Below are 16738 nucleotides of genomic sequence, written 5' to 3' on the forward strand. Positions count from 1 at the left end.
GACATGTTGAAGACATGTTGAAGACACGTTGAAGACATTTTGAAGACATGTTGTTGAAGACATGTTGAACACATGTTGAAGACATGTTGATGACATGTTGAACACATGTTGATGACATGTTGAAGACATTGTTGATGAAGACATGTTGAAGATATGTTGATGACATGTTGAAGACAAGTTGTTGATGACATGTTGTTGAGGGCATGTTGTTGAAGACATGTTATTGATGACATGTTGAAGACAGCTTGTTGAAGACGTGTTGTTAAAGATAAGTTGTTGAAGGCATGTTGGTGAGGACATGTTGAAGACAAGTTGTTGAAGACATGTTGAAGATGACATGTTGAAGACATGCTGAAGATAACATGTTGAAGACATGTTGATGCCATGTTGTTGCTGACATGTTGAAGACAAGTTGTTGAAGACATGTTGAAGATAAGGTGTTGAAGACATGTTGTTGATGACATGCTATTGAAGACATGTTGTTGAAGACATGTTGAAGACAAGCTGTTGAAGACATGTTGAAGACATGTTGAAGACAAGTTGTTGAAGACATGTTGAAAACATTAAGACATGTTGTTGAAGACATGTTGATGAGGACATGTTCTTGAGGGCATGTTGTTGAAGATATGTTGATGACATGTTGAAGACATCTTGTTGAAGACATGTTGAAGACAAGTTGTTGAAGGCATGTTGATGGCATGTTGTTGATGGCATGTTGTTGAAGACATGTTGTTGAAGACATGTTGAAGACAATTTGTTGAAGGCATGTTGTTGACATGTTGAAGACATGTTGAGGACATGTTGAAGACTGGGAATAGCATCATGGTCTGAATTCAGTTCAAAGTGCTTTGGAACACAATTAGATGGTCCAGGTGGTCTCTGTAACATTGTATGATGTTTGAATACATATTGACATGATATGTTTTAGAGAAGAGCAGTGATACAACTTGGCCAAACTGTCAACAGTTTATCACCAAACATCAAGCTTTGTCACCGCATGTGGCTTTTTTAGCGACCGTTTGATCAGTTTACACCGGCTCGTTTTGAATTAAACAATGTACATCCCTGAATGAAAAGACACTTGATGTGATTTAATGACAGCCTGTCTTTATCATAATAAAGCTTCAAACAGAAAGCTGGCATTGTTGACTTGTAGAATCTACTCAGAGATTTATTCTGCATCGTTTGGTGTCTGGGTTCGACTTCTCATCACTCTTGGCAAGGTTTGACATATTGAGTGATATCCCAAAAACAAATGGCTTCTCACACACACACACACACACACACACACACACACACACACACACACACACACACACACACACACACACACACACACACACACACACACACACACACACACACACACACACACACACACACACACACACACACACAAAAAGTTAGGGATATTCGGCTTTTGGGTGAAATTTCAGGATGAACCTAAAATGCACGATAATCGTTACAGGTGAACTTAATTTGACCTTATCTAAACTTTTCAATGCACATGTCCAACTGTTCAATGTTTCAGTACTTTTTGCACAACTTGCTGTTCTCTAACAAGGAGCTGAACGGAAAAATTAACAACAGTTGTTTGATCCATGAATCGACCAATACATGTCCTGGTTCAATTAGAGTTGGTATTTAAACAGTCCTCTTCATCATGCTGTTCACATGTTGACATCATGAGACCAAGACCACACCTAACAACTGATCAACAGTACCTCGGCTGGTGAGGCTTCAAACAGGATGTTCTCAGAGGGAAGTGGCCACTGAGCTTAGAGTGTCACAGAGTGTCATCAGCAGGTTCCAACAGAGATACAGAGAGACTGGAAGAGTCACAGAAAGGCATAGAAGTGGACGTCCTTTGGCCACATCCCACACTGATGAGCGCTTCATTGTGAACAGTGCCCTGCAGAACCGGATGATGAATGCCACTCAACTCCAGGCACATTCGAAACCATTTACTTTGGCATGGTCTGCATGCTACATGACCTGCAAGGGTACCTGACTACACGACCAGGCACAGGCATCATCGTCTTGCATGGGCCAGGGAGCATTTACACTGGACGAGGGACCAGTGGGCCCCAGTGCTGTTCTCTGATGAAAGTCGATTCACGTTGAGCAGAAATGATGGCCGCCAATGACGTTGGAGACATCAAGGAGAGCGCTATGCATCAGCCACTTTTGTCACCAAACAAGCCTTTGGTGGTGGTGGTGTTACAGTCTGGGCAGGTGTGTCTCGTCAATACAGAACTGCCCTACACTTTGTGAATGGTACAGTGACAAGCCCATACTACCTGAATGACATCATTAATCCAGTCATTGTGCCCCTGCATGAACAACACAGGCCTAATTTCATCTTCATGGACGACAATGCTCCAGCTCATCGAGGTCGCATCATTAGGGAACGGCTGCTGGAGACTGGGGTACCTCAATTGGAGTGGCCTGCACTTTCTCCAGACCTGAATCCCATAGAAAATCTATGGGATCAGCTGAGTGGCCGTGTAGAGGCTCGTAACTCTGCCCCAGAACCTCAATGACCTGAGGACCACCCTTCAAGAAGAGTGGGGTACCATGCCTCAACGATAAGTCGACTTGTGAACAGCATGAGACGTCGTTGTCAAGCTGTAATTGATGCTCAAGGGCACATGACAAGTTATTGAGACATTGACATTTTTTGTTGTGGTAAACCAACCACTGTTGTTGGCTTTTGTTTTCAATAAATTGTTTGAGATGAGGAAATCACCATTGCATGCTTCTACTTAAATGCCCTACTTTCATCATATCATATCACTGTGGCGTGAACTTTTTACATGTTCCATAAATTTCACCCGAAAGCCAAATATCCCTACCTTTTTGTGAGTAGTGTACATACATACATACACACATGCACATATAGAGTAGGGTTGAGCGAAATGTCAGTGGCGGCCACCGTCGCCTATGTCCGCACACGCACATATTAATTATCATATTTAAATTGCTTAAACAATGGTTACATGTGGGATATTGTATGTTTGCTGCTCAGCAGTTTGCAGACTAATAGAATACAATACAAGCGTTAAGTTGATGCAATACAAAAATTGCCTGATCAGAGCTTCCTGTTTTTGCAGTCTAGGAGACGGAGGAAGGTTTTCCTAAAGGTGATGTTGCACATAGCGTAGCAGCCGGGGTTGATGGCGCTGTTGACGTAGCACAGCCAGTAGCCGGTGGTCCACCAAACACGAGGGACGCAGAAGTGGCAGAAGGTGCCGACGATGGCCATGACGTTGTATGGAGTCCAGGTGAAGATGAAGGCCAGCAGGATTGCCAGGACGGTCTTGGTGACTTTCCTCTCCCTGTTACGACTCCTCTTTCGGTCTCTTTGGGTGGAGTTCTCTGATTGGTTCAGAGAGTCAGAGCTCGTCTTGGAGTCACACTCGCTTGCTATCCAGCTCTTCCTTTTCAGGATAAAGTCTTTAAGAAGAGAACTAGATGCTTTCTCTGACTGCAGCTTGTGAAGTGGACTTCGACTGGCGGCACTGACTCTGCTGTAGAGGCCGATCATGGCGAGAGCCGGCAGGAAAAAGGAGGGAAGCGTTGTCCCAAGGGTGACGGCAGGATTAGCAAGCATCTGGATGTAACATTCCCCCTCTGGAACCAGGCGGACCGCGGTGAGGGTTTGCCAGCAGAGTATGGCTGGAGCCCAGAGGAAGAAGGACAGCAGCCAGGCGGCTGCGATCATCAGGCCGGCCATCTTGGCCGTCCGTCTGGTCGGATAGCTCAGTGGACGCGTCACACAGAGGTAGCGGTCCAAGCTGATAATGAGGAGATTCATGACAGAGGCGTTCCCCACCACGTAGTCCACCAGCAGCCAGAGGTCACACAACGAGGCCCCCAGGGGCCAGTAGCCCTTCAGCAGGTACAGACCAAACAGGTTGATAGAGAAAAGACCTACGATGAGGTCCGCCACGGCCAGGCTCAACAGGAAGTAGTTATTTATGGTTCGTAGATGGCGGTTGACTTTGATCGCCAACATCACCAAAATGTTTCCCAGCACGGTGATGGCACTGAGAAAAGTGGTAACCATAACAATAAAAATCCTTTGGGATGTGCTGCTAAGGCTGTAACAGGACAATACAGAAGAGTTGGAATCACTTCCTGCTGCATCTTGCATATTTCCTGTCAGAAAAACAAAGAGCATTTAGACATTAGAACATTTTAGCCTTCTGCCTACAAGAAAAATACTTAAGAAATACTCTAAACTGTAAAAACACAGTACCTACAAGACAAATACTTTATGAATACATTAAACTGTACAAACAGCACGAAAGCCTAAAGCGCCACCTGGTGCAGCATGTTAAAATACAATATTTCACTCTTTCCAAACAGATTTGTATATTCTATGTTGACAGTAGGGGGTGCTAATGTGGGCACTGCACACTTTAAAATCAACAATAGATTGATCAAATTTATTTATTTGGCTCTTACCGCAGATCTGTGGGCGCGTCGTGCCGTTCATGTCGCTCTGCAGCTCGTTTAAGTGCAGCAGCTTTGTTTATAACAAGGACTTCGTCATTGATTCTAATTAGCAGAGGCTCCGCCCGGCTTCCTGTTATTTTAGATCATTAGTGGCTAATGAGCCTGGACAGTTCTCCGTCGATGTAGGAGGTAATATTATTAGTACTTAAACCTTAACTCTACCTTCTGTCACTATGGAAACCATATACGTTGTTCTGCATTTTAATTTGATAAATGTGGATTAATTGGGGGGTGGGAGGCGGGGAATAGATGCAAATTATGAAATGAACAAGTCTGATCCAGCGTCCCAGAACCTTGATGTCTTTGCTCCATGATCTCACTGTGGGTGTACTTTCCGAAGAGCAAGAGAACCCGTTGTAGGTGCTTTCAGGAGTGGACAGGGGTCAGCATTGGGCACTCTGACCGCTCCCATACCAGCAAGTTGCCCTGCACTGTGGGTTCTGACACCTTTCTATCATAGCGACATTCACTTTTTTACCACTTTGTGCTACTGTAGTTCTTCTGTGGGATCCAACCAGACGGACTAGACTCTGATCCACACGTGCATCAATGAACCTTGGTCCCCATGACCCTGTCGCCGGTTTACCGGCTGTCCTTCCCTGGAGCACTTTTGGTAAGTACTAACCACTGCGTAGCGGGAACACCCCACAAAACCTGTGGTTTTGGAGATGGTCTGACCCAGTCATCTAGCATCACAATGTGCTCCTTGTCAAAGTAGCTCAGATCCTTGCGCTGCTTCAACACATCAACTTCAACCACTCACTGTTCACTTGCTGACTAATATAATAGTATATAACAGTATATATAAGAATAATATATAACAGTAAATGTATAAGAACAATATATAACAGTATATATATATAATAATAATATATAACAGCAAACATATAACAATAATATATCCCACCCCTTGACAGGTGCCATCGGAACCAGATGATCCATGTTATTCACTTCACCTTCAGTGGTTTAATGTTGTGGCTAATCTGTGTATTTGTGGATAATAACTACGTCTGCCCTGGGGTTGGGTGTGATATGGTGGCATATTGTGGAAAGGAGGACGGTACATAATTTGTCTGAAAAGGGAAAACCTATCTTTTACTGAGCTCATGAGGGTTGCGATGTGAGATGTAATTTTATTAAGGTTTTCTGTGTTTTGCCTTTCTGCACTCTTAGTCATCTCCAGCACCATCTTTATTTGAAGCTCTTCTTGGTCATTTCATGGTCATTCTCTTCATGTCTATGGAAGCTTTCTTTTAAGTTTCTCCTGCCTGTGCCCTTTAAGCTTTGCCATGATAGAACAGAAAAAGAATAACATCATTTTCAAACGGCACATAAGTTGCAGTGACTTTAAAAACAAGCAATCGACAGCAATATAGGCTACAAAACGAGTAAATTGTAGCTCATAGTTCATCTTCACATACACTGCATAGCCTATGTGTACCATAATAGTAGTCAGAGTTCACCCTAACAATAATCTGAGAACACTTACCTGAAGTGGAACTGAACTGAATCGGACATATCGCGACCATCACCTTCTTGTTTGATCCAACATCTCCGCACCGGTAACATCAGATGCAGGGAAGCAGAATCCAGACCGACGCAGGAAGTGCTGTTGTCATCAATTTGTCATTTCTATACCTGATGATATAGTGGTTAACAGTGAACTACCCCGTATTTGCCCACACAATTCGAAGTAAAGTGTCCTGAGTTGGCAGCCTGTCTGTACTTTACCTGAATGGCCTTCAGCTTTGTGGTCAAAATGATGTCATTGCGTTTTTGGTGTGAGGAAAGTCCTTTCCCATTTCCTCCAGGGCTGTCTGGATATTGCTCTTGAAATGCAGCTACAATGTCTGAATAATTGCTTTGGCATGACTCCCAGTCGACAATCCCCTAGCTCTTGTTAACTTTATATTCCAGTGTAACCCCAAGCAACAACTCCATATTGTTGTCTGTCCGAACGTATGACTACCACTTTATTTAATGTACTTGTTCTCCGTGTTGCCACATTTAAGTCCTGGACCTGAGCCTTTGGGTCAGAATCGAACTTTAATACATCATTCACCCTGCACCATGTAGACCCATCAAGCTGCAGTACCAGCACCACGGGACTACACCAGCTATTGTTGGACTCCTATTGCCCCCATCTCCAGCATGTACAGTTTAGGCTCTTATTGTATCCCAGGTGATGGGGTACTTGTGAATCTCCCAGTATACACACCTGATCCCCACCAGTGCCCCAGGTACAACAAGGCCCTGGTGGATCAGGGTAGAGCCTGGTGTGTACCCCCATGTGTACATACTGAACCTCGCTTCTGGACCAGGAGAAAGGGGCTGGCTCATCAATGACCCCAACTGTTCCAACTCCACTTTTCCTGTCCCGGGGTCTGTAGGGGCCCCATGTGGGTCTGGAAGAGGAGACCCTGGGGAGTTCGTGGACTGGTCTGCGGTGAGTTGCTGCCATGTCAGGAACACGTGTATGTGTGTGTGTGTGTGTGTGTGTGTGTGTGTGTTTGTAGGGGCTTCTGGTGAAGGTTCCAAGTGTAGTTTCATTGTGTTACCTTAAATACTGTAAAATGTGAAATTTAAATACTGTACAAATACCACATTATTGAACATTATAATAGAAAACAAATAAAAAGTATTCAATAAAAGTAATAAAAAGCACTTTGAGCTGAAAAGTAGAACTTGGTCAAAACTTCAAGTTTATTTCTGCTTAGGACTCAGATTCCAGAACACACACACACACACACGCACACACACGCACACACGCACACACACGCGCACACACGCGCACACACGCGCACACACGCGCACACACGCGCACACACGCGCACACACACACACGCACACACGCACACACGCACACACACGCACACACACACACACACCTAGTAGTACTAGTACCACCACTTCACATAATACTACACACACAGTTCCTGTTCAGTGCCGTTTAGTCAGTTTGTAGAAGCGTCTCTCTCTCCTTTCCATCTCCATGTCGTTCCATCCGGCTCTCTCCAGTCCGATCTGGATGTATGTGGTGTACCGTTCTATGTGTGTGTGTGTGTGTGTGTCTGTGTCTGTGTGTGTGTGTGTTGCACAGGTGATTGGCTTCTACTTTAACCAATCAGAGGCCAGAGTTCTGGGTCACATGATCAGAGTTCAAGACAAAAACAGGAAACGACTTCAATCTGTTTCACATCAAATTAACACTAAACAGAGAGAGAGAGAGAGAGAGAGAGATAGAGAGAGAGAGAGAGAAACCTTGTCTTCTCGGTATTTCTATTCCAGTAGAAACCGGTCGGTGGAATGATGCAGTCGAGTCAGGGGCGTGCACGTCTCTCTGAAGTGCACGTCAGTGTGTAGTAAAGCAGCATGTGGAATAAGGCTCTGATTGGCCGCCGACGTCCTACTCTGGGCCAATAGGAAACTACCTGGTGTTGCTGGGGGCAGGGCCTGGGGGCGGGGAGTTGGGCGTGGCCCGGCCAGCCGTCTGGGACCCCCGGTGGATCCGGTGGCTGACAATGATGTTGTTCCCGAAGCCGCCCATGGAGGCCATGGTGGTGCTGCGCTCCCTCTGCACCACAGCCGTCATCCCTCCTTCCGCAATGAGACGCCGGATCCGTGCAAGAGCATCCTCTCCCGATCCTGGGTCGGACGGGTCACCTGACAGGAAACAAGAAACAGGAAGTAGCATGCACTATGCTGAAGAACATTCACTTCCCAATAAAACACCATTTCCACAGTCGGTTACCGTTAGCTACAGTTATCAAGTTGCTGCTCTCCGCCGAGGTGCCAGGCTCTCCCAGGGGTCCTGGGGGTCCCAGAGGTCCCGGAGTTACTGAAGGTCCCTGGGGTCCGGCCACTTCCCTTTGGCTGCTCGTCGTCTCAGAATGTTCTGGACTTTCCTCCGCTTCATGGCTTCCAGACTCGTCATGATGTCGATCTGAAAAGCAGATCACATTCAGAGAGGTGGCCATCTTGTTTTATGAGAAACTACAAGCTAACTGAGCAACTCAAGCCGGCAACAGTCTAGTCTGAGTACAGTCGTAGAGTATAGTATAGACTGAGTCTCATCAGAGTATAGAGTAGGGTTGGGCAATATGTCAACGGCGGCAACCGTCGCCTCTGTCTGACACACACACACACACACACACACACACACACACACACACACACACACACACACACACACACACACACACACACACACACACACACACACACACACACACACAGGTCTCAGGTTGGGAATCACCTGAGACCTCACGATACAATATCATGTATATAGCATTTTGGAAATTAATCAATAAAACTATGATCAAAATTTTGTATTATAAAATCTAAAATAGTTATAGTATCGATATTTGGCACCACTGCAGTGATATTGTATTGCGAAAGAATTGATGATTCATTCACTCTGATCCACTTTGTTTTGTCGTCCTTTAATCCGTCTGGCTGTTGTAAAAAAGGGATATGAGAAGTATTGAGGTTCGTAGCCCATTAACAGCATAATGCAGGAAGAAAAATGTAACAGGCCCAACGGGAGAAAACATTTAGAGGCTTGATAAGCACAGGGAATAAAGATAACACAAACCTTTTCCCTTGCATCTATGTAAACAAATAATATTTATCAAAATCGCAGAAGTATATGTTGATTCTATTAGATGTACAGTAAATAGGGCTGCATGATTATGGCTAAAATGATAATCATGATTATTTATCATTATTACTTATATATACATGTGTGTGTATGTGACAATAAAAAAGTAAACAATGCCTTTTTACTGTTCTCCGTCTGGACTCCTTCTGGGGACTCCCTGAGGGGAACTAGGAACTGGGGAGGTTCTCAGAGAACTAAGTATCTTCAAGGGCTTTTTTTCTGCTTGCATTCGCACTGTACTGGAACTCTAAAGTGACGCTGAAGTAACGTCAGCCAATGCAGGTTCAGCATGAGTTCCGCTTTCCCTGTTGTATTTACTCCGTAACTTTCACTGATTTCACCTCATCAGTCCACTAAAATCGGTTTCTCAACAAATTTGAGGCAAAAAATAAGCAATCCAGTTCCTGAATCTTCGCTCATATTAGATCTACAAGGCCTTCGCACAGGAATCTTTTGTTTCATCCAATTAACGTTGGAAAATAAAATAAATAAAATAAATACATCTACAATAAAAATACTATTTTCATTGTTTGTTTTTTATATTACTGCCGAGTGTAACTGGGCTGGTCCGCACCCAGAGCGATGCGACTCCACCGGGGCAGAATGTCCTTAGTGCGATGGAGGCGAGGGACCGTGGACTTACTTCTAGACCAATCACCTTGCACTTACGCCACTGAAGGTTCCTATTGTGCCGGTTAGTCCCTGTCCTGGAGTAGGAGCTAAAAATGTTCCTCAAAACCGAGTTCTAAGAACATTCTTAGCTCCTGCATTGCAGACACACAATAAAGGGATGGTTCCTCCAAAAGTTCCGAGAACTATGAAAAGGTTCCTGCAGTGCAAAAATGCACGATATGGGGAGTTTTGCAATACATTAACTACTGCGATTATTTCTATCAAATAAAATTTGATAGAAAATATCTAATTTAAGGTGTGAGGTGCGGCTCCCCGGTCTATCTGAACGACTCTTTGAAATAAACATTAATTATCTGAGCTGCGCAGTGTCGCGGTTCTGTTCCAAATCAGATAGGATGGGATTGACAGATAAATAGATCCGCAGCGGAGTGCTCTTCGCCCAGGTGGAGGAGTGGGGTTTGGGCAGGGTGGTGCGCTGAGCCCATGCTTGTCAGCATTGGGATTTGAAAATAAGGGGGAGTAACTGACAAGGTGCCCCTGTCACACACAGTGTTTTCTTTGGTTTTATTCAATTAAATACATCTACAAAAAAAAAAAAAAAAAACCCCAATGACTCATTAATTCTTAAAAATCAGTCATCCTTTAAAATCCGAGATCTATATGTTAATTCAATTACATGTACAGGAAATTTGTTCCATTCCAAAACATGTTTATTTTTCATTAAACAAATGCAAGTTGCTTTCAGCTATGAACCGCTACTCCTTCCAGTGGACAGATAAACATTGCAACTGCTTTTCCACAAATTTTGCTTGGGGGCAGTCACAGACACCGATGCGGCCATTACATCATTGAGGGTGATGTCATTACAGGCAAGGTCCCAGTAGGGACCCGACAGGGACCCTACTACGGAAGTGATGCTGCTGCGTTCACGAGAATATCCGTGGAGGAAAACCAACCGTCGATAATCCCTTCGATTGTCGATATACAACCCTATCGCCAATCAGCACAAACATAGTATGAGTACACTCAGAGTACAGACAGAGTACACACTTAGTGCACTCTTTGTCAAGTCTTGGCACAGTCTAAGTTAGAGTGTACAGAGTTTGGAGCAGTCTAAGCATACTCTAAGTACAGTGTATATCCAACCTGTAGGTGGCGCTAGTGAACCAGCAGAAGCCTCTGATGTGTCCCTCTCAGTCTGGGTCTCTGCATTCTGCAGCTGGACCACCGGGGTCTGCGTTCCCTGTGATGTCACAGAGGGGGCAGGATTTCGAGGCTGGAGTCCAATGGCGTTCATCAAACCCAGGTCCCGGTCCAAGCGCCACCCGGGACGACTGGGCCTGGAGACATGTCAGCAGGGGGCAATGGTGGGTTAACAATCATGTAACTTCTGTTAACTAGCACTCCTAGTAAACCATTTACTAGTATTGCTAGTTAACAGTTTAGTAGTAGTGCTAGTCATACAAGAGGAAGGTTCAGAGTACTTACCCTGCTCTGTCAGAGCTTCGGTTCCGGGTGTTTCCTCCGTTGTTGACAGAAAATAGCGGTTCAGCGTTTGGTTCCGCAGAGTCAGCATCGCTGCGGTAGAACCTGGTGGGTTGGGTTTAGTGAGGGTTAGGTATCTAAAACCCTTGTGTGGTAATGGGGTCTGTGGAACCCATTATAAATGTTTACTAAACTAAAAATGCAATTTATTATTTTTTTAACCTGAGACTCATTGACCTTGGCTCCTTTTCTGTGAAGAACATGTAAAAAATGATTTTCTTTGGGTGACACTGCCCACCACCTACATATTTACATATGTGGTGTTCAGGTCTACTGGATCAAGGATAATCAAAGTGAAGGAATTGTAGATGAAAACAAGTAAACGTGGTAAAAATGAAAGACAACGGTTTGCTGTGTACCTTCACTCTGTCTTCCACCTATCTGGGCCTGCTGTTTGTGTGTGTGTGTGTGCGTGTGTGCGCGCTCTCCTCCTTCAAACTATCTTTGTGACGTCACAAAGATATCACATGATGATGAAACCGGGTTGCTGCCAAACTTTGTGGGGAATTCCCCCTAATAATGTGTTTATATACTGTCTATACTGTCTATAGCCTACTATGTGTTTCCATGAGAACTAGATTTATTTGCCACACTCTTATATTTTCCCTCGGGCCAGCCCCTATTGGAAAACCTTTGGTGCAAAAGGTTGTGAGGCATGCGAGTGGTCCTGGACATGACAAAAGGAACCTGTGGCCACAACATCAGATGAGAATTTTTCACTTTGCACAAGCTGGGACAGGAGCTCCTCAAAGGGAAGCTGACGATGGCAGGAACAGTATGAAAAAACAAGCCAGAGCTACCACCTCAGCTGTTGACTACACAGAATATCATCATAAATTACAAAGCCACAAAAGAAGGGGTGGACAATTTGGACAAGCTGTTGACTTGTGATATTTTTAAACGTCTTGGACATCTCAGCGTACAATGCTTTTGTCATCTGGATGACAAGAGGGGAGGAGAGAGCTCTTTCTCAGGAGCTGGGAAAGGCATTGGTTAGTAAGACCTCAAATCCAGAGGAGAAAACATAGCCCAGGAACCCCAGCCTCTGCAACCATTGTGAGGAGGTTCCTGGTGCCCCATCCGCTTGACCCATAGAACCACCAACTGCAGTACCTGAAGTACAGTAAGTGTGAGTGATGATGTTGCATATGTATGTGCCTGAATCTCCCACCTTGACCCGCTATAATTATACTCATGTGTGTGTCCGTGCATGTGTGAGAGATTGAGTGAGAGGGGCGTTAGAAAAATTCCTGAACTAAGTGTTTTCATCAATCAGGTTGCAGCCAGTAGCAACAAAAGGAATCGCTGCAATGTGTGTGGACCTAGGACAGGAAGACATAGTATACATGCATCAAGTGCAAGAAATACATGTGCAACACACATACGCTCTACCTAAAACTCTGTCCCTCATGTGCTGTGTAGACTTGCATGAATATGTGTTCAATGGGACTCAATTTATAATTTCCATAAAATACTAAATGTATCTTTCTTTCCAATTTGTTCAGTTCAAAGCAATAAACATCAATAGTAATGAAAAAATGTGTTTCATTTATATTTGTTCAAGATAAACATGAGGTATTCCACCCATGTCTTGATTAAAATTGATTTATTTTACAAAAATCAAATTTTATAAGAAAAAAAATCTGCATTTTTATTGATAAAAGTGATCTAACAGTCAACATCTAAGTATTTTTTATAAAAATGTTATTGGCTGTATTGTTTTAAAAAAGAAATATTGATGTGGATCCACCAGACCAACGAACATTGGGTGAGAAAAAAAACCACGAACACCACACAAGGGTTAACCTGCAGGGTTAGGGTTTATTTAACCTGTGGGGTTAGGGTTTATTCAACCTGTGGACAGGACCGGACTGGGAAAATCATTCAGGCCGGGAAATATAGCGCAAAATATAGTCCCAGTCAGGCCACTTTTACTGTACTGTTATGAACCTCAAATAAAACCAAAAGTACATATCATTAGGGAGGGAGATGACAAAAGGACAAATGTTTAACAAGTATTCATTAAATAATAACTACATAAAAAACTAATGTACTTACAAAATAGAAATTAGATGTGGGCATCAACGAGTACGTGTGAGATGCAAAAAAACAAAAGAAAATTAACATATATACAGCTTTTTTATTTGATTACCAAGGGTTAACCCTAATCCCTAACCAAAGGGAATCAAACCCGGGTCTATTGTGAAGGAGGGCAAAATGTTACTCCCTACACTATACGCAACACACATCAGTTTGTGTGTTCATACATATACACCAATCAGCAACAACATTAAAGGGTGAGGTTCATCACTTTGTGAACAACTACGTGAGCAAATAGTCCAACACTTTAAGAACAACATTTCTCAATCATCATCATCAAAAGATTCAGAGATTCTGGAGAAATCTCTGCATGTAAGTGGCAAGGCCGAAAAGCAACATTGAATGCCAGTGACCTTCGATCGCACAGCGGCACTGCATTAAAAACTGACATCATTCTGTAAAGGATATTACCATGTAGGCTCAGGAACACTTCGGAAAGCCATTGTCAGTTGACAAAGTTCATCGCTACATCTACAAGTGCAAGTTAAAACTCTACCTTGCAAAGTAAAGCCATATATCAACAACACGCAGAAACGCCGCCAGCTTCTCTGGCCCCGAGCTCATCTAAGATGGACTGACAAAAAGTGGAGACGTGTGCTGTGGTCTGATGAGTCCACATTTCAAATAGTTTTTGGAAATCATGGATGTTGTGTCCTCGAACATCCAGATTGTTATCAGCGCAAAGTTCAAACGCCAGCATCTGTGATGGTATGGGGGTGTGTTAGTGCCCATGGCATGGGTAACTTGCACATCTATGAAGGCACCTTTAATGCTGAAAGGTACATACAGGTTTTGAAGCAACATATGCTGCCATCCAAGCAACGTCTTCTTCAGGGACGTCCTGCTTATTTCAGCAAGACAATGCCAAACCATATTCTGTATGTGTTACAACAGTGTGGCTTCGTAGTGAAAAGAGTTTGGGTACTAGACTGGCCTGCCTGTACTCCAGACCTGTCTCCCATTGAAAATGTGTGGCGCATTATGAAGTGCAAAATACGACCACAGAGACCCCGGACTGTTGAGCAACTGAAGTCGTACATCAAGCAAGAATGAGAAAGAATTCCACCTACAAAGCTTCAACAATTAGTGTTCAAGTTCAAGAGATTATTTGTCACATACATATACATACGGTCATACATATATGCAGTGAAATGTCATGACACCCGGTAATGACGCACAATAAGCTCTATAAGCTCTAAAAATACAAAAATATGTCCTCAGTTCCCAAATGCTTATTGAGTGTTGTTAAAAGGAAAGATGATCTAACACAGTGGTAAACATGACCCTGTCCCAGCTTTTTTGGAACGTGTTGCAGGCATCAAATTTAAAATGAGTGAATATTTGCAAAAAAATGATAACGTTTATCAGTTTGAACATTAAATATATTGTCTTTGTAGTGCATTCAATTGAATATAGGTTGAAAAGGATTTGAAAATCATTATATTCTGTTTTTAATTACAATGTCCCAACTTCATTGGAATTGGGGTTTTTATATGTGTCCCACCACAGCAAAACTCGCCATCTCGTGCATTTCAAAAATCGCCAGGAGCAGCCAAATAAATTGAAAAAACAAAAAAAAAAAAAATGATTTTTCCAGATTCGTGTTCCTTTGTGTTTTTTTTATCTCTAAACGTATTTTCAAAATCGAGTTTGATTTATAAATAGTGGAAAAATGTTAAACCGTGGAGTTAAATATTCCTGTTCGATTACATGGGGAAGTGCAGTTCACTTACTGGGACGCGGAACAGTGCTGAATAATGCTGATCGTTTTTCCTTAAAAGCGAGAGTCCAGGTGAAGATCATTCATCCATATTCCATGTGATATGGAGTCACAATGTGAAACAATTTTGATAGAATTCAAACTGTAAATCGTTCTACTCTTACACACACTGTTAATGAAATGGCAAACAAGAAAATCCCTTCGTGTCACGCATCTACGTCAATTCCGTAAACAGACGTTTAAAGTACAGCACGGGGGTGTTTCGGTCCACTTGTCTGTGAAAACCTTCTCCGTATTGTTATGGATTACGCAAAGCAGGTGGGGGAAGCTCTGAATCATATTTCGGAGCTTAATCTGACCAGTGTGATAGATCCAAGTCAGTGTTAGCAGCACGTACTCTACTTCATTTTCCGCGATGATAGTTGGTTCTCCGACAGCGACACGGAGAACGACAGCGACGCTGAATCTGATATTACTCCGGACTCCGAACATTTCAAACAGCGGATTTCAAACTTAATGTGACGATGAAACGGAATATTTTCAAGAACCACGGGTAAAGACAGACGATACACCCGTTGTTGCTACACCGGAAGAAGTTGATGACGTGATGAAGTCCGTTGAGGTTGGTGACAGATTTTCAGATTTTCTAAGTCTCATTATTGATAGACTTTACATTTTGTTGTGTTGTCCTTACTTTTAAACTCCAAAATAACTCCACTTTTATAAAACATGTACATTCTTATTGTTAGATGAAATATTTTTTAAAAACAAAATGAGTTGAGTTGTTTAGCTGTTCTCGATTGGCCCATTCAGCAGTATGTTAAGTAGCCATGAGGCTTTGTTTGTCCACCAGCCCCATTTGCATCCTGGGAGCTGAATGAATGAACCTGGTGAAAGTGAAACTTTGGAGGTGATTATCTCAGAGTCACAGCTTAGTCATAGCTTTAAAAATATTTGCTTGATTTGCACAAGTGACACCTTGTTTGGAAGCTCCGATTCTTCACTGTCAAATGATGTGAAAAAAAAAAAATCTCGAAAGCCGCCAAATGACCCTAAAGTATGCGGTGGGTCACATGTACACATCTTGGAGGCTGCTGGCTCAGTAGTGACATCCAGGAAAGACTGGATGACACCCATGAACAGAATGGCGACAGCTGGAGAGACAGTGGACAGCATGGAAAGACGGCAAATGGGGCAACAAGGGCCAGTAATCCGAACTGTAGCTCCTGCGAAGGAGCACCCAAGCAAGCTACAGAGAACCCTTCTGAATCATACCCCCAGGGATTCCTGAGAGGGCGGAGGGGATGAGAATCACAATCGGACAGACCTACAGACAACGACCCAAACAAACAGACAATCGACAATAAACACAGTCTGCATATGTGGCAAGGTGAGCAAAAACCGGAGAGGTCTGATGATCCATCAGACATAAATGGCCTGCCTACAGGGTGGACGAGTGCAGCAACGCACAGATGCAGCAGCCAGTACTACAGGCTCTGGAGTGCTGTTCGCAGAACCTGGTCAGACAGAGGAGGAGCCAGGCCGAGAGTCACCCCACA

General features: G+C 43.5%; 2 protein-coding genes across 2 annotated transcripts in view; both read right to left on the minus strand.

The window, feature by feature from the left end:
* Positions 1-3091: 3091 nt before the first annotated feature.
* chrm4b (cholinergic receptor, muscarinic 4b) lies at positions 3092-4069 on the minus strand (the record flags this gene model as incomplete). The annotated part of the gene is made up of 1 exon (XM_080002998.1): positions 3092-4069. One exon carries the CDS (start codon positions 4067-4069, stop codon positions 3092-3094), a length of 978 nt encoding a protein of 325 aa, XP_079859124.1.
* A 3167-nt stretch (positions 4070-7236) lies between these two features.
* The window catches only part of ambra1b (autophagy/beclin-1 regulator 1b), a 54994-nt gene continuing 45492 nt past the window's right edge, over positions 7237-16738 (minus strand). The window contains exons 16-19 of the mRNA XM_080001836.1: positions 11303-11404; positions 10961-11154; positions 8273-8464; positions 7237-8184 (exon numbers count right to left, since the gene is read on the minus strand). Of these exons, the coding sequence (XP_079857962.1) occupies positions 7949-8184; positions 8273-8464; positions 10961-11154; positions 11303-11404 (724 nt within the window). The 3' untranslated portion in view covers positions 7237-7948. The remainder of the gene's footprint in view (positions 8185-8272; positions 8465-10960; positions 11155-11302; positions 11405-16738) is intronic.

This window comes from Zeus faber (assembly GCF_960531495.2).
Source record: "Zeus faber genome assembly, chromosome: 6".
Taxonomy (NCBI): domain Eukaryota; kingdom Metazoa; phylum Chordata; class Actinopteri; order Zeiformes; family Zeidae; genus Zeus; species Zeus faber.